We start from the raw sequence: 19,300 nt of genomic DNA, 5'->3' as shown, positions 1-19,300 counted from the left end.
GCATTGTTTTATTGTATTGATATGTATTTGGCTTGCATTGCCCTGTATTGTTCTGTATTGTTCTGAATTTCCATGTATTGCTCCGTGTGTAAATTGGACTTTTGCCAGCATGTATATGGATTGTATTCGTATTTGTGTTTGTATATGTTATTTCCACATTTTGCTGAAGTGTAAATAAAAAAATTCAATGAAGAAAGAAGTTCCAAAGAACTCGCTCAGAACAGGGAAAGAAGAGAAAGCGCACAGACTTTCAATGCAGTACTCTAAAACCGGCGAGAGATTTAGTCTCTGTCGGAGCAAAAGCTCCTCTGGACTCAGGCCCAGAGGGAAGCCAAAGCACGGGGATTGAATTTAAACCTTTGGACAGGCTGAGATACATGAAGCCACACCAAAGTGAAATAGAAACATAGATTTTTAACTTCAGTAGAAATATATGCTAAGTGCCTTAAACATTAAAAAGCTGTAGCAGAGACCTTAAACACAGTTCTTGCTGCAGCAGTGTTACCTTTTCACAGAATTCTTTACTTTAGACAAAATATAGATAGAATTACACTGTTCATATTTTTTAGATAGACTGTTCACATAAACAATAAGAGCCGATAGAAACTGCATACGCAAATCTGTGTAATACCTATGTAGTACTTGTGTAAGGCTTACGACTGTTAGAATCAGGCCAGGATAGGTTAAGAGAAACTAGAATCGTGTATTAATCTTATTGGTCAGTTAACAAATATAATCCACACTTCTGTAAGAAAAAATATAGAGTGTATAGTACATTGTATAGAGTGCATCAAGTATAGTGTGTATAGTATATAAAGCATATAGAGTATATGGAGCATATAGAACATATAGAAGAGGCTGTTTTTGCCTGCTGTTGCTGCTTGGCTTTGTCATGTAGCCCCCTCTGAACTCTGCCTTCAAGAAAACTATGAGACTATGAAATAAAGAACTTAGCAGAACAGCAGCCTCCTCTGCTCCGTTACCCCGGTCCGAGAAGGAAGGGTACCCCGTCAAAAGCTCAACAAGTCTCGTATATCAAATCTCAAAAGTCACATGCATACTTATGGAACACTTTCTAGTTTAAAAAAATATTTCAAAAACCAACCCTGACAGTTTACCTGCACCTGGCATCAACTATCTATTATCTATGGAAAGGAAAGCCCAGTGCCTCAGCGTGTCAGGTGCAGACAATGAGCCGTCCAGGGAAGGAGCAGCAAATCCTTTCTGCACCTGCCCTCACACTTGGACTGGCAACAACCCCAGGTGTGAGCCGTGAGAATGATGAGGGGGCAGAGCAGCCCCAGGTGTGAGCTGTGACGGTGAGGAGAGGGCGGCTCCTGCCGGGGCCTGTTTTAGGAGGGGTTACCTCAGCTCACTTTTGCAGGGCTATGTTGGAGGAGAGGGGCTTACGGTGAGGTCCTGGGGGGGTCTCTCACGAAAGGACGGTGAGAGCATCTCACAGGGTCTGGGGGAGCACTCGGATGCAGTTAGATGCGGAGCATTGCCAAAGGAGGCGCCAGGCAGCTGCAGCTAAGCAGGTGAGCCGGTGCGTGGGTTTGCGGGGGGGGTTCTTTCTATTTTTCCCTTCCGATTTCATCTTGCCAGTCCCTCCCCCCGTGCCCTCAGAAAAAAATGGGGATTACGAGAACAAAAGGAGTTTAAATCGAGGGAAGAAACTCCTCCTTCATTATTGTCTGTGTTTGAACGAGGGGATCCCCCTTCCATTTTAAATGGAAGGGGAAAGCACAGATGTTACCATTTTATGGGTTTGAATTGAGGGTAACCCCTCCATTTTCATCAACCTAAGTTCTAAATTGAGGGGGAAGCCCTGCTGCCCCTGCTTTTTGAGGGTTTTAATGAAGGTAAAAATCGCCCTTTCCCCATCATTTGAGAGAGTTGAGGAAAACTCCTCTCTTTCTGATATCTTAGACCATTAAATAGAAAGGGAGAACACATTTATTTACCATTGTATTGGTTTGAATTGAGGTGAACACCCCCCGTTGCCTCAGTTTCAGGGGTTAAATTGAAAGAAACTCCGGCTTTTCCAGCACTTGAAAGGTTTGAATCGGAGCGTGCCACCGCATTTGAGGTCGCTTCCGGCCATGCCCCGGCACCGAATGTCTCGCGCGGGAGCACTCCCGGCCCCTGGGGAATTTCTAAGGAGGAGTGGGAATTTGGGGGCTGGGCCGCCGACAGGGACCGACGGAGCCGCGCCGGTCCGAGCCGCGCGGAGCCGAGGTGAGCGCCGCCGGGCCGGCCGGCGGGAGATGCGGCACGGAGCCGCGCCGCCCCGGGTCGTCCCGCCCGCTCCGTGCCGTCCGTGCGCGGGGCTCGGGCGCCGCCGGCTCCCCTTCGGTCAGGCGCCGGTGCCGGTGCCGTTCGGCAGGCGCCGGGGGCGGGCGGGGGTCTCCCGGCGCGGGGCCGCCCCCGCCTGCCGGAGGAGGCGCTTTCGTGCCGCGAGCCGCGCGCCGCCGGGTCCCCCTCGGCCCGGCGCCAGTGCCGCTCGGCAGGCGCCGGGGGCGGGAGGGGTCTCCCGGTGCGGGGCCGCCCCCGCCTGCCGGAGGAGCCGCTTCCGTGCCGCGAGCCGCGCTGCGCCCGGTTCCGGGAGCGCGGGGCCGTCCCCGGGCGGCGAGTGCCGCCGGTTCCGTGGGTCGCGTGGCTTTTCCGGTCCCCTCGCACCGTGGAACAGCGCCAGCCCGGAGCGAGTCCCAGCAAGGGGCACTGTAGCACGCTTGCGGCTTGTCCGCTTCATAGTTTGCTTGCAAAAAGCCACCGAAAGGAACAATGGAAAAAAACCAACCCCGATCTCCCAGGCTTTTTATCCAGGAGCTTAATTGGTATTGCTCTTTAACTGAGCCACGGCTTTAAATAATGAATGATTTAGCAGCCTCTGAGATAATCCTTGTCCCCTCTATCTTGACAAGATTAAGTTGAATTTGGCCTCTTAGGTTGTGTTTTTAGCATCTGCTGTCTGAACTAACATTTGCTGTCTCCCACTAGTTAACTTGTGCTTACATGAGTTAGTTATTGACTGCCCCTTCTTCAATCCCCCCCTTTTCTTTGGGTATTTGTAATTCTTTACAAATCTTGCATGTCTTTAAAGTAAGAACCCTTCTCTATCTTAGTTCTAAGTTTATGCTTGTGCCATGGAGCATAGGCATCTCGATTCCAGGTACATAATATCATACAACAGTAACTACTAATACAAACACTAAGTAACAATGCAATAACACAAATAGCTATTACAAACAATTGTTTAAGCCGGGTAAGTTGGGTAACCATGCTGTAAGTTTGTCTCATACCTCCTCAAACCTTCAAGAACTGTAATCTAAGGTGATCTGATGCAATGTTCACTTTGGATAAATAATTTTAACAGTTTTCTGGGTATGATTATGAGACCCTTTATCCTAGCCCACCCATCTGTGCTCATTTGTCCCTTGTCTTCTTGTATCCAATTTAAATCATCAGTGTCATATGGTGTTGTTTTTTTTTTTTTTTTTTTTTTTTTTAAACTTATAAGGATGCTAGAAGGAATTAGAGCTAGGGCTTGGATCTGAACCCCACTGGCCACTGCCTTTGCTGTTTTGTCTGCCATAGCATTTCCCAGTTCAGGGATAGTGTTACCCTGGGACTGTCCCTTACAATGCATTATAGCCACTTTTGAAGGTTTTACCACTGCTTCCAGTAACTGTACAATTTCAGTAGCGTGCTTGATTTCTTCTGTGAGGTTAATAAACCCCTTTCTTTCCAGATAGCCCTGTGAGTGTGTACCACCCCAAAAGTATACCTCGACTCAGTCCAAATGTTGATAGGTTTTTCTTCGGCCAATGCCAAGGCTCGAGTTAGGGCTATTATTTCAGCCTTTTGAGCTGATGTCCCCACAGGTAACGGTTTTGCCTCAATGACAGCGTCTGTGGTTGTAGCTGCATACCCAGCAAGCCGCTTACCATTCTTGACGTAACCGCTCCCATCGGTGAACCAGTTTGCTGCATTTTCTAGCGGAGAGTTCTTTAGGTCCAGCCAGCCGGAGTAAACCGCCTCCACGGTTTTGATGCAGTCATGTCTTACAGGCTCCTCAGCAGCCTTGCCCTGGAGGTAAGCTGCTGGGTTTAAAACGTTAGTTACTTGGATACTCACATCCTTCAATTCTGCCAGGACAGCCTGGTATTTGAGAAAGCGAGATGGGGTTAACCGGTGATTTTCTTTCTGTGTGAGCACTGCTGACACCATGTGAGGGACAAAAACAGTTATATGCTGTCCCAGTGTGAACTTGCGAGCTTCTTCTATGTTCAGGATCACGGCTGCCACTGCATGCAGGCAGGCGGGCACTCCTTGGCTGACCACGTCCAGCTGCTTGGAGAAATAAGCCACCGGCCTTTTGTACGGTCCCAGCTTCTGTGCCAAAAGTCCCAGTGCCAGTCCTTGTCTCTCATGTGAAAACAACAGAAAAGGTTTAGTGACATCTAGTATGCCCAGTGCTAGAGCTTGCATCAACTCACGTTTCAGAGTTACAAATGCATTATTAGTCTCTGGTGTCCAGCATAGGTGAGTTCCCCCAGTCTCTTTTAGGAGTTGGTATAAAGGTTTCACAGTGAGTCTATAGTTGTAGATCCATAATCTACACCATCCTGTCATTCCCAGAAAAGTTCTCAGTTCTTTGGTTCTTCAGTTGGCCAGGGCATTTGACAAATTGCCTCCTTCCTGTTGTCTCTCAAGGCTCTCTCCCCTCCTGCCAGTTCATACCCCAGATATGTAACATTGTGGAGGACTAGCTGAGCCTTTTCAGGAGAGACTCTATGTCCACTTAGTCTCAGAAAATTTAAAAGACTTACAGTCCAGTTCTTGCAGTCTTCACAGGTCCTTGTTGTTATCAATAGATCATCGATGTACTGCAAGAGCGTACCTCCCCTTTCCCAAGCGGCGGCGTCCAGGCTTCCAGTTCCTCGGCTAATTGATCTCCAAATATCACGGGTCTATTTTTGAATCCTTGTGGCAATACAGTCCACGTAAGCTGGCTTTTTCTCCCTGTTCTGGGGTTTTCCCATTCAAAGGCAAAAATTTCCTGACTGCTTTCACCTAATGGCAGACAAAAGAAAACATCCTTTAAATCTAAAACTGAAAACCACACTCAGTCACTTTGTAATTTTTTGAGTAACGTGTCCTCAGGTCCTGAACTAATCAATAACTTCCATTTGGCTTTTGTACTGGTAGAATTGGGGTATTGCAGGAAGATCTACACTCTCTCAACAACTTCTGATCAATAAATTTACTAATTATTGGTTCCATTCCTACTCATGCTTCATGCCTTAGTGGATATTATTTAACTGACACTGGTTGTACCCCTTCCAGTAGTTCAATAATCACTGGGGGAGCCCGTTTTGATCTCCCTGGAATTTCAACATCTCTTACTAATGGGATCATCTGATTTGTTATTTTACTATCTATGGGTATTTCTCTCAGTCTTGTTTGTTTGGTCGGTTGTTTTTGTTTTGTTTTTTTTCCTAGGCCTGAGTTGGTCAAAGAATGGGTTTTCCCTTTATCTAATCTTAGTGGTTTAACTTACACTTTAAAGTCCTAGTCAGGTATCTTCAGGAGGCTTCTTTGGTTGTAGCTTCTTTATACAGTTTTTGTTATAATAATATTCTTACTCTGCTGTATAATTCTATACATTATAAAGGATTAGTTTTTATGATACAAAACTAACACACAAAACATTTTCATACAAAATATTCTCATGCAAACATATCTTTACATCAGGGCTATGCTCTGTTTTCCAGGAGACAGATTATAGCACTCTTGTCATTTAATCTTGACACAAACTACAAACTGTGGCTTTATTTTTGGTGGGATTAAAAATGAAATGAATTCTCTTTCAAACTTAAGGTTTTTTTTTTCTTTTTACCTCAAGTAGCCTTTTTTCTTTTGTGAATAAATTGCCTTCATCCCATTCTGCACCTACAACTGACATTGCAGAATGTGCTATAAATAGGAGGGGTGAGGAAAAGTTAAAACATCCTCTTAAGACATATGGCATGAGATTGAACAGCACTTTAGTTTGAGAGCTGGTAGAAGGCTTTTCTGTATCCCTCCTGGTTTAGGAAGGGGGATTCAATCATTTCTCATGTAGCATTTGCTTGTGTTTTGTCAAGATTCTTTAATTCACTAATTAGAAAATCCAAAAAATTTAGCCAGATTATAATAATTTTGAAGCTTTCTGAGGCAGAACCGGGAGGGTTAGTCCATATTTGTAGGATTTCAAATATGTATAAATTCTTATACCAACTCTCAGGATAATATTGGTTGAAACAAATTATACATCCATAAGACCTGAGCCACACCATTTTTCAGTAAAAAGACAAAACAAGTTAGACAAAAATTAAACTCAAGAATATGTAGAATGCTTTAACTACTATTTGATCTGTCACTTGCAATGAAAACACAAACAAATTACAAACATGAACCAACTGACAATGCAAGCAATTATGGTGACACTTTCAATTTCATTGGTTTTCACACAGCTCCATCTCATGTGTTGGTAGATTCCTATAAAAGAAAAGTGAAAATTTGGCCCACTAGACCGATTATTAAAAAAGAAGTAAAACTTTATAGGGCTAACACAAAGTGACAGCGAAGCAACGGTTATCACATTTAGGTGTGATTTTGCTGCTTGCAGTTTCCTTGCTCTCAAACTGCTTGCTTTATCTTTGATGTCGGGACATTTGACATTCCTAGAAAAGAGAAAAGAAACAAACTTCCCCCAAAAAAATATGTCTGAGTGAAACAAGAGTTTAATTGAATTAACTTATTCAAGTGGAGTTTTAGTTTTTATTCTATGAAGTGCTTGTCGCACCACTTTTGTTGTCTCCCACAGGTTTTCGGTGGGGTTTCTTCCAATTGATTCTTCAGCGGAGGGAGCGAGACTGCTTTTAAAAGTTTTGCAAGAGTTGCAGTCTGTGAATCAGGCATTTGAGTCGCCTTTTTTTTAAATAACCAATCACATTTTTAGTAATCAATCATCTTTTAGTAACCAACTGTTCCTTATCTCAATATTTTTTTTTTTTTACCAAGTCCACCCCAGGAGTAGAGAGGTGACTAACAAATTAACCAAGGAAGGACAGCAAAACATTCTCCCCATAGGTTTCTTTACAGCCCCCGCAGATGAGGCTGCATGACAAATACCTGGGCCTGCACAGGGACAACACCATCCCCACAAGGCAGCAGCTGCAGAATTGGCCGCAGGATTAGAATCTGCCAATTCTAGTTCTCCACAATAAACCACAGACCGGTGGCAGGGGAGGGTTCCCCACAAGATAGGAGCTCCGGATTCACCTCAGAACCGAAACCTGCCAATTTTGGCTTTTCACAACAAAACACAAAAGGCACAGGGGCACGGGTCCCCTCCAAACAGGAGCCTTTCAGCTCTGCACAAGCACCACATAACAGGAGCCTCGCAGCTCCGCACAAAACACCAAGCAGAAAAGGGAACTAAACACCCAAACCTATTAACCACAATGTCCACAATTCTTACAACCTCTGCCATCACCTTTGCCATTGCTTTTGCCTTTTCCTCATCTCTTCTTCCATACGCTTGCTGTACTTTTCTAACCAGCTCCTCTCAAATTTCTCACTATTCTCTGCCACTCTCCCCTTTAACATTATCTGCACTTTCCTTTTCTGGCAAGTTCTTTATTCCTGCTCTTTCTAGTCTGATACCAAGCTCTCTCCTCTGGCAGCTTGGACACCACCCACTCCATCTAGTAGAAATACAATACCACTTTCTCTCACAATTAATACATGCACACAAAGACAAGCTTTAGAACCGTTTTCTCACACTTAACACGGGATTTCAAAAGGGAAATCAGATGGAGCTATATCAGAAAGGCGTTGGGGGTCTGCATGTTTTCAATTCAATAGCTAAAATCTTTCTCCTCTAAAATCCACCCCCTTTGGACAGTAAGGTTGAATTCCAAACCGACAGTTTATGTGATTTATGCTCATTCGCTCTTTGCCAAGCGCTTCGCTTTCCTCCGGTCGAGCCCGTCGCCGGGGTACGGAACCGCAGATAGAGCCTCTCACTCGCTTTGTACTTTGACAGCACGTCTCATCCACTCTCACTCACACAGCAGCAGAATAGCGACAGACAAAACAAAAATAGCAGTACAATAGCACACGCCAGTGGGGTCCAGCCCCTTAAAGGTACCTTTCCCAGTGGGGTCCAACCCCTTTGAAAGTCGGGGTCCAACCCCTTAAAAGTACTTTTTTTTCTTGCCCAGGACTAATTTTGGGAGACCCAGTCTTCTTCGGGACTTTCAACCCACCCTCAGGGACTCGAACCCTGGACCTGCAGGTATTTCTGTGTTTAAAAGGAATAGCAAATACCTTAATTTGGTGCAGATGGTCCTTGTCCGCCCCCGCCGCGAGCCAAAGGACAGCCGAGCTCCCCCTGAAAATTCAGGGTCGCGACCGGGAGGTCCGCTTACCCCTGGATCCGGCAGCCGGGCAGAGAGGGTCCCATCTCGGGGCACCAGATGAATCGCGCCGCAGCCGGGCCAGGAGATTGGCTTGAAATTGGGGGTCACGAATTGGTCTGGATTTGATGATTCTGCATGAGATGTCATGGAAATGAAACTCTTGGATATTTCTGAGACGTACCTGGGGACACTCCAGGCGGTTTCATGTCTCAGCCATACCCAGAGTGACACAGGCTTCTGAGCTGCACTGAAATAACTGAATTGTAAATAAGTAAATTTACTTACCCAATTCCCTTTGGTCCCAGTGGAGACCTTCACAACAAGAGACAATTACTTGTAATTAGTTTCTTGGCTGTGCAGCTATAAAAACTCCCTGAGACTCCCTGAAACTTTGTCCTTGGAATTTAAGTCAGTCCTTCTGACTGGTGTATCCAAACTAAAACTGTTCCCAAACCCTGTTTTTGCAGACCCAGGAAACTCGGGAGATTCTGCACTTTCACTACACCACCTGGCCCGACTTTGGGGTCCCAGAGTCGCCGGCCTCGTTCCTGAATTTCCCGTTCAAGGTGCGGGAGTCGGGCTCGCCGAGCCCCGGGCACGGCCCGGTCGTGGTGCACTGCAGTGCTGGCATCGGGAGGTCGGGCACCTTCTGCCTGGTGGACACCTGTCTGCTGCTGGTAAGGGCCACCTGCAGGGCCACCTCTCCTGCACAGGCACCTTCAGGGGAGCTTTGGTGCAGCCTTAAAGGAGCTGGAGCAGGGGCTGGAGGGGTTCCCTGTGATTTCCTGTTGTTTTACTCTGCTGTTTTGGGAGTGTACTCCAAGGCAGGTCTCATTCCTAAGTGGCCATTTTGAGTTAGGGGAAGAAAAGTCTCCAGTTTTCAGAGTGATTTGCAAAGACAGGCTTTGCTTTCAGGGAAAGCAGCATTTTTGAGGCCCAGTGTTTTCCCCTGTGTGTTTTTGGAGACCCAGTAAAGAGCCGTTGATACCAATTGTATGTGAGTTCATTCGTTCTGTAATGTGGAGGGTGGTGTGAAGGCCTTACCACAAAGTGAGTCATTGTAGTGAACCTCATCAGAGCAGAAAACGTTTCACGTTTTTATCTGCAGATGGACAAACGGAAAGACCCTTCTTCCGTGGACGTTAAGCAGATTCTCCTGGAAATGAGGAAGTACAGGATGGGGCTCATCCAGACTGCAGATCAGCTCCGGTTCTCCTACTTAGCTGTTATTGAAGGGGCAAAATTCATCATGGGAGATGCTTCAGTGCAAGTAAGTGCTCCTGGCAGCTCCCAGGGAACTGCAGCAAGTGGGTGGAAGGAACAGGATGGAAAGAAGCTTCAAACGTGGTGCTTGCTTCAGCTTCAGTACATGTTTATGTTATGGGGCTTTTAGGTACAGTGCTTTACAATCTGTCACAACCTAAAGTGCTGTGTTTTATTTATTTCCAAAAGTACCTGTGATGTAGCAGGTGCCTCCTGTGCTTTCCAGCACAGTGACTGGGGTGGAGCTGCTGCATCAGCCTCCCCTGACATTTCAGACAGTACAAGTTTTCTAATATGCCTGAAGTTTAAGTGTCATGATTAAATTAATCAGGGTTTTTTATGGTAAGCAGAACTCTAGCAAAATAGATTTTATTTTGTGCTGCTTAGGTTTTTTAGAAGCAGATGGGAATTTCTTGCTTTTATGGCCAATATGTTTTGTGTAGTGGATGTAGCTTGGGCTTGGAGTTCTTGTGTTTTTCTTGCCTTTTTTTCAATTCTGCCAAGCCTCCAGATCTGTGTAATTCCCTTGCCAAACTATCCTCCTCCCCAACAGTGCAGCGCTTGTTCCCTTACACCTTTAGTTCATTGTGGAAAGCATTTATTTCAGTGAACAAATGTTGTTGTGGCAGGTGCAGCGAAAAGCAGAAGAATTCTCGGTAAGTTCATCTCGGAGACGTCAAGTGCCGGCCAAAACCTCGCCACATTCTGCCGTGACGCCACCGAGGGAGGAAAGAGCGTGAGGTGCAAAGCCCCGAGCAGAGCGGTAGGAAACGGAAGGACCGAAGAGTCGGGCTAGGTACGGATTTAAACCGGGCCAGGTATAGGAACTGCAGAGCAGGAAGAGTCATTTAGCTGGAATTAATTTGTTTCAGGAAGCGTCTCATCATGTAGTCTGCAATTTAACAGTTCCCATGCCAGGAACCGTTAATCGTAGCGGAAGACAGCAAACGAAGCCTAGAGACTCGACCGGGATGCCCCAGGTCCCTGCCAGGTGCAGATTACAAAAAACCAAACCCCGAGGTTACAAAACCAGTAAAAGCTCATCATACAATACACAGGGAAAAAAAAAAAAGCCTACAAATACACCAAAAAAACAGCCTACAGAAAAATTTTGTTCTTTGTTTTGTTTGTTATTTGTCTGGTATTTTGGAACAAAATACCAGAATAACCTAGTTCAAAATCATAGAAACCCAAATTTCAAAATACCAGAAAAACAGTTTCAAACAACCACAATACCCAGTTCCAAAATATTAAAATAGCCTAGTTTCAAAATACCAGAACACCACGTTCAGAGGTAGCAAAGTAACCCAGTTTCAAATTGCCAGAACACGTTCAGAAATACCAAAGTAACCCAGTTACAAATTACCAAGTTCCAAAATACCAAAGTTACCCGGTTTCCAAATATCAGAATACCAGGTTCCAAAATACCAAACTAATTCCATTTCAAAACAACAGAATATCAAGTTCCAAAATATCAAAATGACCCCGTTTCCAAATATCAAATTGTAAAATACCGATTTTCAGATGTCTTGTACAGGCAGGATTCCCAAACCCACAAAAATGCAGTATTGTCAAAATGGGATCTGTGCTACCAAAATGGGTATTTTCTCCTCTGAAAAGCTTTCCCATAATGACCATCAATAGATGCATTTTTTTAAATTGTACAGCCAGATGTACAATAAGACTTTTACTTCAAAAAGCCAACACTCGTAGTAGTTTTCTGCTTAGATCGTGTCCGCAAGCATCGGCATTTGGGCCGGAGAGCTGCGGGTGGGATCAAGGGATAGAGTAAACCCTCTCCCTGCAGATACACGAGGAAAGACCGAGTAGCAGGGAAAGGGAGTATTTATAAACAATATCAATATTTCACCGAAATTCAGGGCGGACCGGCGACGGGGGCGCTCGGGTTCGGTCCGGGCCTGCAGGGACGGGCCATAAACGACCCGGCCAAACCCTCGACCCCCTCGAGGAACACGTCAAACACTTCAAAGGAAACGGAAGTCAGTAACAATTATGGAAGAACCATTACCGGTAATCGCTTGCGATCGGCAGGGAATTTCCTCGGTAAGTACAAGCCTAGGACATAGGGAATTTTGGAGGCGGGATCCCAATTTTGGCCACGTGCACCCGGACGAGAAGGCCGGTCCTTTTCCACGGAAAGGAAAGCCCCACACCCCGGCGTTTCGGGGGCGGACGACGGCCCACGTAGGGGAGGGAGCGACCGGCAGGACCTTTCTCCGCCTCATCCCCCCGCTCCGAGGTGCGGCAGCACCGAGCGCGACCGGCGTGGATGAGGAGGGGGCGGCTCTGCCAGAGGTCGCTTTCAGAGGGTTCCCGAGGCACACCTACACGGGGAGCTGCCGGTCGAGAGGGGCCAACGGAGGCGTCCCGAGAGACGCTTCGGGAACAACGGTCGCAGCGCTCCGCAGGAGCCGGGGAGCGGCTGGATGCACCCGGGTAAGGAGCATCGCTTCAAGAAAACACCCAGGGAAAAGCTCTTGTGCCAAGGGGCAGCACCTGAGCGGGCAGGGCAGTATGTGAGGTCCCTTTCATCTCCCCCTTTTCCATCACTGTAAGGTTTAAATTGAGGGGGAAGCCCAGTTCTCCCTCCTTTCTAAGGGTTTGAATTGAGGAAAAATCCCCCTTTTTCCAGCACCAGAGAGTTTTAAAGTGAGGAAAACCCCTCTTTTCCCAATAGGTTAGGGGATTAAATTGAAGGGGAGAAGCCATTAATTTGCCATTGTATCGGTTCAAGTGGAGGCAACTCCCGCCCGTTCCCTCATTTTAAAGACTTCAGTCAAAGAAAGCTCTCCCTTTTTGAGCATTTTAAGGATTTAAATTGCATCTCAGGGTGCTCCTACCCAAGCCCCGGTACCGAACGTCATACGGGAGCGAGCCCCGCACGGACGTAACCCTAATAGCAGCTAGGAGGGTATTAAGACGTCTTATTTTTATTTATAATGTATATAGCCTTAATTAGAGGTCCCAAGGAGAGTTACATCGTTAATAAAATTACTATTCTTCTCTACCCTACTAAGCCACAGGTGGAGTACTACTCAGTAATTACTAGGGAATAATTATGCAACTTAACAACAAATTACCTAGCTGAGTTCCCAAAACACAAAGTTTGATTTCTTACCGGCCGGCCACCCTTTTGCTCAATATAAAAGCAAAAAAAGAAAGCATCGTCGTTTCCCTGAAGAGTTTCCTACCAAGCCCTTTACTCACCTCAAATTTAAGTCAGAGGAGCCAAACAGTGGTAACTCCTAGGAGGGCTTTTATACCTTGCAGGATTTGGCTCCTCCCTTTTCCCTGGGCATCATGGGAACGAGGGGCGGACCCGGCCAGGGGTATATTAAGCCCAGGCTTTTGCAAGGGGAGTCATTCCCTCTCTGGGAGTGAGTGGGGTAAGAGCTCTCCTCTCATTTCAGTGATGGGGATCTTTCTGCTTATCTCAGCTTGCTTTCAGCAGGCTCTTTTAGCCTCTAAAGCAACAGAGGCTTTGAAGACATTGGGAAGAAGATACCATTGAATACAGGTAATATTTAAGTTCACTCATTTGGGTTACATGTTTAGGGTTGGTAAGGTGGTTTTATAATTTCTGGTTTTGTGCTAAGGTTTTTTTTTTTTTGGAGCAGTGCAACTTCCTGCTATTCCAGGTTGTGTTGAGTGGGATACTTGAAATTTTTTCAGTGAATTCATTGTGTCCAAAAAGGGATCTACCTCGTGCCGTAGATGGTGTCCGAGATTGAGGCTTCCGATAGGGAAGTTGAGGATTGCGACCGGGAGAGGGAGGACGAGCAGGGTAGCGGGTTAGGAGTTACAGCAGGGGGCTTTTGAAGGCGGCACGGTGTATTTGGGAGCCGCTTAAGGCCGTTCCATAAGCATAGCAGCCGCATTTACAAGTTTTATGGCATGCAAACACATCCCATGCATTTATGGAAACGCCTTGTAACTCTGTCCCTTGCTACCCTGGGTGCCTATCACAATAGCAGCCGCAGCCTTAGACTAGGGATAAAGCTAGGGCCTTGAGAATCTAGGGGCACTTAGGAGCGAAGCGAGCTGCCGACTTGTTGCGATTTGCCACTAAACTCATAGTTTGATCTTGGTTTTCTTTATTGTATCTGACTAAGAGACAACAGCCCAGCGACAGCAGGACCTTCCCGGGTAGCGAGAGCCAGCCTTCTTTTTGCACCCGAGGCACGTTCGCATCCCCGGACATCCGAGAGATAAGTCGAGGGCTCTGACCTACGGAGGGGATGAAAGCGGGGTGTCGGGTTGGAACTTGCCGGGAGGGATTTTTGAATTAGCTTTGGAGATGGAGATATCCAAGAAGGGGCCCCTTAGCCCACATAAAGGGAAGTCTCGCTTTTGATCACAATGCCGAGGTGCGCAGGGCAGAGCAATCCCGGTGCGTGTCGTGTCACCTGTCTATTGTTACGTTCTGTGTCTTTTGGGCATCTTGTGTCTCGTGTCTTCTGCCTTAGCCCTTTGATGTGCTTGCAGTCGTTCTTTTTGCAGAGAGTTTTCTGTCCTTGTCGTGTCTCCTCATTTGTCATCTCCTGTGTCACGGGTGCTTGCACGGGTTTGGCCCGGAGCTGCTCCGCCCTGCCGCATAGTCTGGCACATAGGTGTAATAGAACAAGGCCTGGGGACTTGAAATTTGTAATGTAGGTTGTAGCTGGGCTCTAGATGATATTCCTAAATTCACACGAGATGGTCGGAGCCGTGAAATTCTCATGCAGCCCTTTGACTTTTGTCATCGCTTTCTTTCAGATGCAGATGGATTAAATCTGTGGCAGAGCGCCCCATACCGGGTGAGGGGATTCCCGCAGGAAGGTCAGTAACTGTTTGTCTGTGCTGGGCAAGTGTAAATGATGGCTATGTTATAGCACCGTTCTTTGTCTTTTTCTTTTAGGAGATAAAGCCAGATCTCAGCAGTCAAGGTCAAGTTAGTGAGGTAAGCGGTGACCGGTGGAAGGAAAAAGTTGTTATCGCTCGGGTGCCGAGTGCCGGTACTCTAAACTTTAAGCGGCCATCGTCATTTGCGTGTTTTGAGCAGTCCACTCGTATTATGCCAAATCCCCTCACCGACCGGCCGACAGAGCCGGCTCGCCGCCCTCGTGAGCCCTCCCAAAGTGTTATGGGACTCTGCAATGAAGCCTTTACATTTTCTGATGTTTTGGTTTTCTTTGTTGTAGCTGACTAGGAGATGGCAGGAACTTCCCGGACAGCGAGGTAGCCTTATTTTGCACCCGAGGCGGATTCACATCCCGGACGTCCGAGAGATAAGTCGAGGGTTACGACCCACTGAGGGGATGAAAGCAGGGTGCCGGGTCGGGCCTCGCCGGGAGGGATTTTTGAGTCAGCTTTGAAGGCGGGAATGTCCAAGAAGGGGCCCCTTAGCCCACATAAAGGGCAAGTCTCACTTTTGATCACAATGCCGAGGTGGGCAGAGCAGTCCCGGTGCGTGTCGTGTCACTTGTCTGTTGTATGTTCTGTGTCTTTTGGGCATCTTGTGTCTTAGGTCTTTTTCCTTAGCCCTTCGAGGGGCCAGCTTATCGGAAATGCCAGGCATCATCCTTAGCCTCCGTGTTCCTCGGCCGGGTGCCGATACCGTCGGAGCTTTGACCGACGAGCTTGGATGCACATTGGAATCGCATCTCCCTTCAGAGGCATTGAGTCAGAGGTCTTTTATGGTCTTGTTCTGAGCTATATTCACAGCTCTGCACCGCAGTGATCCATTACAGAGGATTAGGACTTGTCAGAATGCAAAGAGCGGTAGAGGATTCTGACCGGACGATTCTCGGGCATCCATCTTTGCGGTTCTCGGAATAAGCCCTTCCGTTAGCATCTTCTTCGAGCCTCGTCGGTCTCGCCGAGATCATCTCGCTCCGCATTCTCTCGGTCCTTGCGGTCATTCCTCTTGCCAGAGTTTTCTCTCTTCATCTCATCTCCTCGTTTGTCATTTCCTGTGTCACGGATGCCTGCATGGGTTTGGCCTGGAGCTGCTCTGCCCCGCCGTGTAGTCTGGTGTATAGGTGCAGTAGGACAAGTCCCAAGGCCTTGAAATCTGTAATATAGGGTGTAGTTTGGCCTCTAGCTGGTATTCCTAGATTGACACAGGATGCCTGGAGCTGTTATCATGCAGGACTCTGACTTTTGTCATCGCTTTCTTTCAGATGCAGACGGATGAAATCTGTGTCAGGGCGCCCAAGACCGGGCGAGGGGGTTCCCGCAAGAAGGTCAGTCGCCGTTTGTGTTTGTGGGGTAACTGTAAATGGTGGCTATGTTACAGCATTGTTCTTTGTCTTTGCTTTCAGGAGGTAAAGCTGGATAGCAGTAGTCAAGGTCGATGGAGCGAGGTAAGCGGTGACCGGTGGACAGAACGAGTTGTTATTGCTCGGTTATCAATTTCCGGTGCAGTTCTAAGCATCCATTGTCATTTGTGTGTTTTAGGGGGTCCGCTTTTTTTATGCCGAACCTTCTCGCCGACCGCCCGACAGACCCGGTTTGCCACCGTCGTGAGCGCTCTGGAAGTATTACGGGACTCTGCAACGAAGCCTTTACATTTTCTCTTCTGAGGTACCTTCCGGTACATCCACGGCCGTGGAGTTGCGGTGAGTCAGGGAGGGAGGAGGAGGGAGGGTCCACTTAAGTTTCAGCAATGCCACACCACCTTGTCTCCTCTTAACCCAGGCATACCCCGCGATGACGGCGTCGGCCTCGGAGCGTGGCCAAAGCGTGCGGTCGGAGGACCCCGGCCTTCTTAGGGGACGGTGAGTAGCGGAATTGTCGGGGCTTTGGCCGACGTGCCACTAAGTTCCTGTAGTGATGTTTGGTTTTCTTTATTGTGGCTGACTAGGAGACGACAGCCCGGTGATGACAGGAGCTTCCCAGAGGGTGAGCCGGCCTTCTGTTGTGCCTGAGGAGGATTCCCATCTCCAGATGCCTGAGAGATAAGTTGAGGGCTACAATCCACTGAGGGAATGAATGTGCGGTGTTGGGTCAGGGCTCGCCGGGAGGGATTTTTGAGTCAGATATGGAGGTGGGGATGTCCAGGAAGGGGCCCCTTAGGCCACATAAAGGGCAAGTCTCACTTTTGATCACAATGCCGAGGTGTGCAGAGCAGAGCAGTCCCGGTGTGTGTCACTTGTCTATTGTATGTTCTGTGTCTTTTGGGCATCTTCTGTCACAGGTCTTTTGCCTTAGCCCTTTGAGATGCTTATTGGAAATGTTGGGTGTTATTCTTAGCATCTCTGCTCTCGGTGCTCTTTGGCCCGGTGCCAATACCATCGATCCTTTGACTCAAGAGCTTGGAGGTGCATCAGAATTGCATCTCTCTTTAGAAGCGTCGAGTCAGATGTCTTTTATGGTCTTGTTCTGAGCTGTATTCACAGCTGTATGCCGCAATGATCCATTATAGCGGATTAGGACTTGTCAGAATGCAAAGAGCGGTAGAGGATTCTGACCGTACGATTCTCGGGCATCCGTCTTTGCGGTTCTCGGAATAAGTCCTTCTGCCGGGGTTCTTCGAGCCTCATCGGCTCACCGTCGGTCTCGCTAGGTCATCTCATTCCTCGGTCTCTCGGTCCTTGCGATCGTTCTTCTCTACGAGGGTTTTCTCTCTTCATCGCATCCCCTCCTTTGTCCTTTCCTGTGTCACAGGTGTCTGCGTAAATTTGGCCCGGAGCTGCTCTGCCCTGCCGCACGGTCTGGCATATGGGTGTAATAGGACAAGGCCTGGGGACTTGTAACTTGTGGTGTAGGCTGTAGTTTGGCCTCTAGATGGTATTCCTAGATTGACACAAGATAGCTGGGGCTGTGAAGTTCTCATGCAGCACTTTGACTTTTGTCATCGCTTTCTTTCAGATGCGGAGGGATTAAATCCGTGGCGGAGTGCCCTGGACCGGGTGACGGGGTTCCCACCGGAAGGTCAGTCACCATTTGTGTTTGTGGAGCAAGTGCAAATGGTGGCTGTGTTACAGCATTGTTCTTTGTCTTTATTTTTAGGAGGTCAAGCTGGATCTCAGCCATCAAGGTGAAGTGAGTGAGGTAAGTGGTGACTAGTGGACTGAACTAGTTTTTCTTCCTCACTTATCAATTTCTGGTGCAGCTCTAAGCATCTGTTATTTTTTGCGCATTTTAGGCGGTCCACCGGCAAGATGTCCCGGTCGGGGATGCTGGCAGCCAGGTGGGTGCAAGCTTAAGCTATAGGTGCAGTGTACTTTAATTGGAGGGGGGAGGTTGTGATTTCAGAGTCTTTCAGGATGTTTTTTGCTTTGTTTCTTTGCAGGTGCTGCTGCTGCCTTGGATGTGCCAAGAAATAGAGACAATCAGGTGAGTTGGCCTTTAAGTGGGGCAAGTAATAGGCGAGCGGTATGTGGCAGTGTGCTAAGCATGTACCTTTTCGCTTTGCAGGTATTTTCTGGGCCGCCTCTGGAATCGGATGAAGATTTGAGGTGAGCCAGGGTACCGGTGCGGAGGACCCCCGGGGATTAATATTCTCGAGGGCCACAGTGACGTTTTCTGTTTTGTTGTCTTAGGTGCCGTGAGCAGCTGCGGAGGTGAAGTTTGGAAGCGGCAGGTAAGCGAGCCTGGGCCCTTAGGAGGGAGGGAGGCCTTGCGGAAGGGGTCGCTTTTGGGACGTCTCACTGCGGTCTGAATTTTTTTTCTGAATTTTTGCAGCCACCAAAACAGACCCTGGGGACCGTATCAACATCCATGGCGCCCGTGTGCTCATTTCCATTGAGGATGGATTTTGTCGGCTCGTCTTCCAAAAGCTAAGTGTTGGGACCGGTGGTGGGGACAAGGGAAAACCCTTTGGACTTGCAGGAGGCAATTTGAAGTTAGCTTAGAGGAGAGGGCTGTAGAGGGATAGGCCCCTTAGAAGTAAAGGGAGAGGGTTTCTCCTCAGCATCACCCGACCTTTTGCCGGGCAGGACGGTTCCGACCCGTCTCCGTGTTCTCACGAGCTTCACGTCATCGGCCTTCTCTGAGTCTTGATGTCATCGCAAAACCTTTTGGCCCAGGAGCTCGCCTTTGGGTCCGGAGCGATCGCCCCGGTCCCCCAGCAGTTGTTGCCTTCTTCTCTAGGCCTACTGAGCTTGAGCATCCTCTTAACAGCTTTGGTACCAACTTCTTGTAAGGACTTATGTTTTGCTATCATGTGCTATTGCCATAGAGCTTTCTTTCCTTTGGCATCATCGGCCTCTGGCTCATCTTGCAGTAGGAATCTTGGGTCCATCAGGTGAGACTGCTGGGCAGTTTCAACTTGTGTCTATGTTCTGTAGGTTGTGTCTATGTTATGTAGTGTCCATTGTCCTCTGTGTCACAGGGCTTTGTTGCATATCAGTGACTTTTTTTGCATTGTTCTGGGCCGTATTGGCTGTACTCTACTTGCCTACTTTCCCAGATGGGGCTTATTCTGGCATCTTTACCTTTTCACTTCTTGAGACTGGAGGAAGTACACAAGATGTTCTCATCTATCTTCCTTCTCAGTTTTAGTACTGGCTTCTTTTCACATGTCATTCCCTTGGACCTCTAGAGGGAGGGTATCGGACCCT

The 19,300-nt window shown here is 47.7% G+C and overlaps 1 protein-coding gene across 2 annotated transcripts; it reads left to right on the top strand.

The window, feature by feature from the left end:
- Positions 1-1,324: 1,324 nt before the first annotated feature.
- LOC138099471 (tyrosine-protein phosphatase non-receptor type 1-like) lies at positions 1,325-11,398 on the top strand. 2 transcript variants are annotated; one of them, XM_068996713.1, is made up of 6 exons: positions 1,325-1,538; positions 2,010-2,238; positions 8,274-8,347; positions 8,945-9,148; positions 9,580-9,741; positions 10,364-11,398. In XM_068996713.1, exons 2-6 carry the CDS (start codon positions 2,103-2,105, stop codon positions 10,472-10,474), a joined length of 687 nt encoding a protein of 228 aa, XP_068852814.1. In that variant the 5' UTR covers positions 1,325-1,538; positions 2,010-2,102; the 3' UTR covers positions 10,475-11,398. The 2 variants fall into 2 exon arrangements, with proteins under 2 accessions (XP_068852814.1, XP_068852813.1); XM_068996712.1 differs by having other exon boundaries at positions 1,331-1,538; positions 8,939-9,148.
- The last annotated feature ends 7,902 nt before the right edge of the window (positions 11,399-19,300 follow it).

Source organism: Aphelocoma coerulescens, chromosome 27 (genome assembly GCF_041296385.1).
Source record: "Aphelocoma coerulescens isolate FSJ_1873_10779 chromosome 27, UR_Acoe_1.0, whole genome shotgun sequence".
In the NCBI taxonomy this organism is placed as follows: Eukaryota; Metazoa; Chordata; class Aves; order Passeriformes; family Corvidae; genus Aphelocoma; species Aphelocoma coerulescens.
This window is presented reverse-complemented; position numbering and strand designations above follow the sequence as displayed.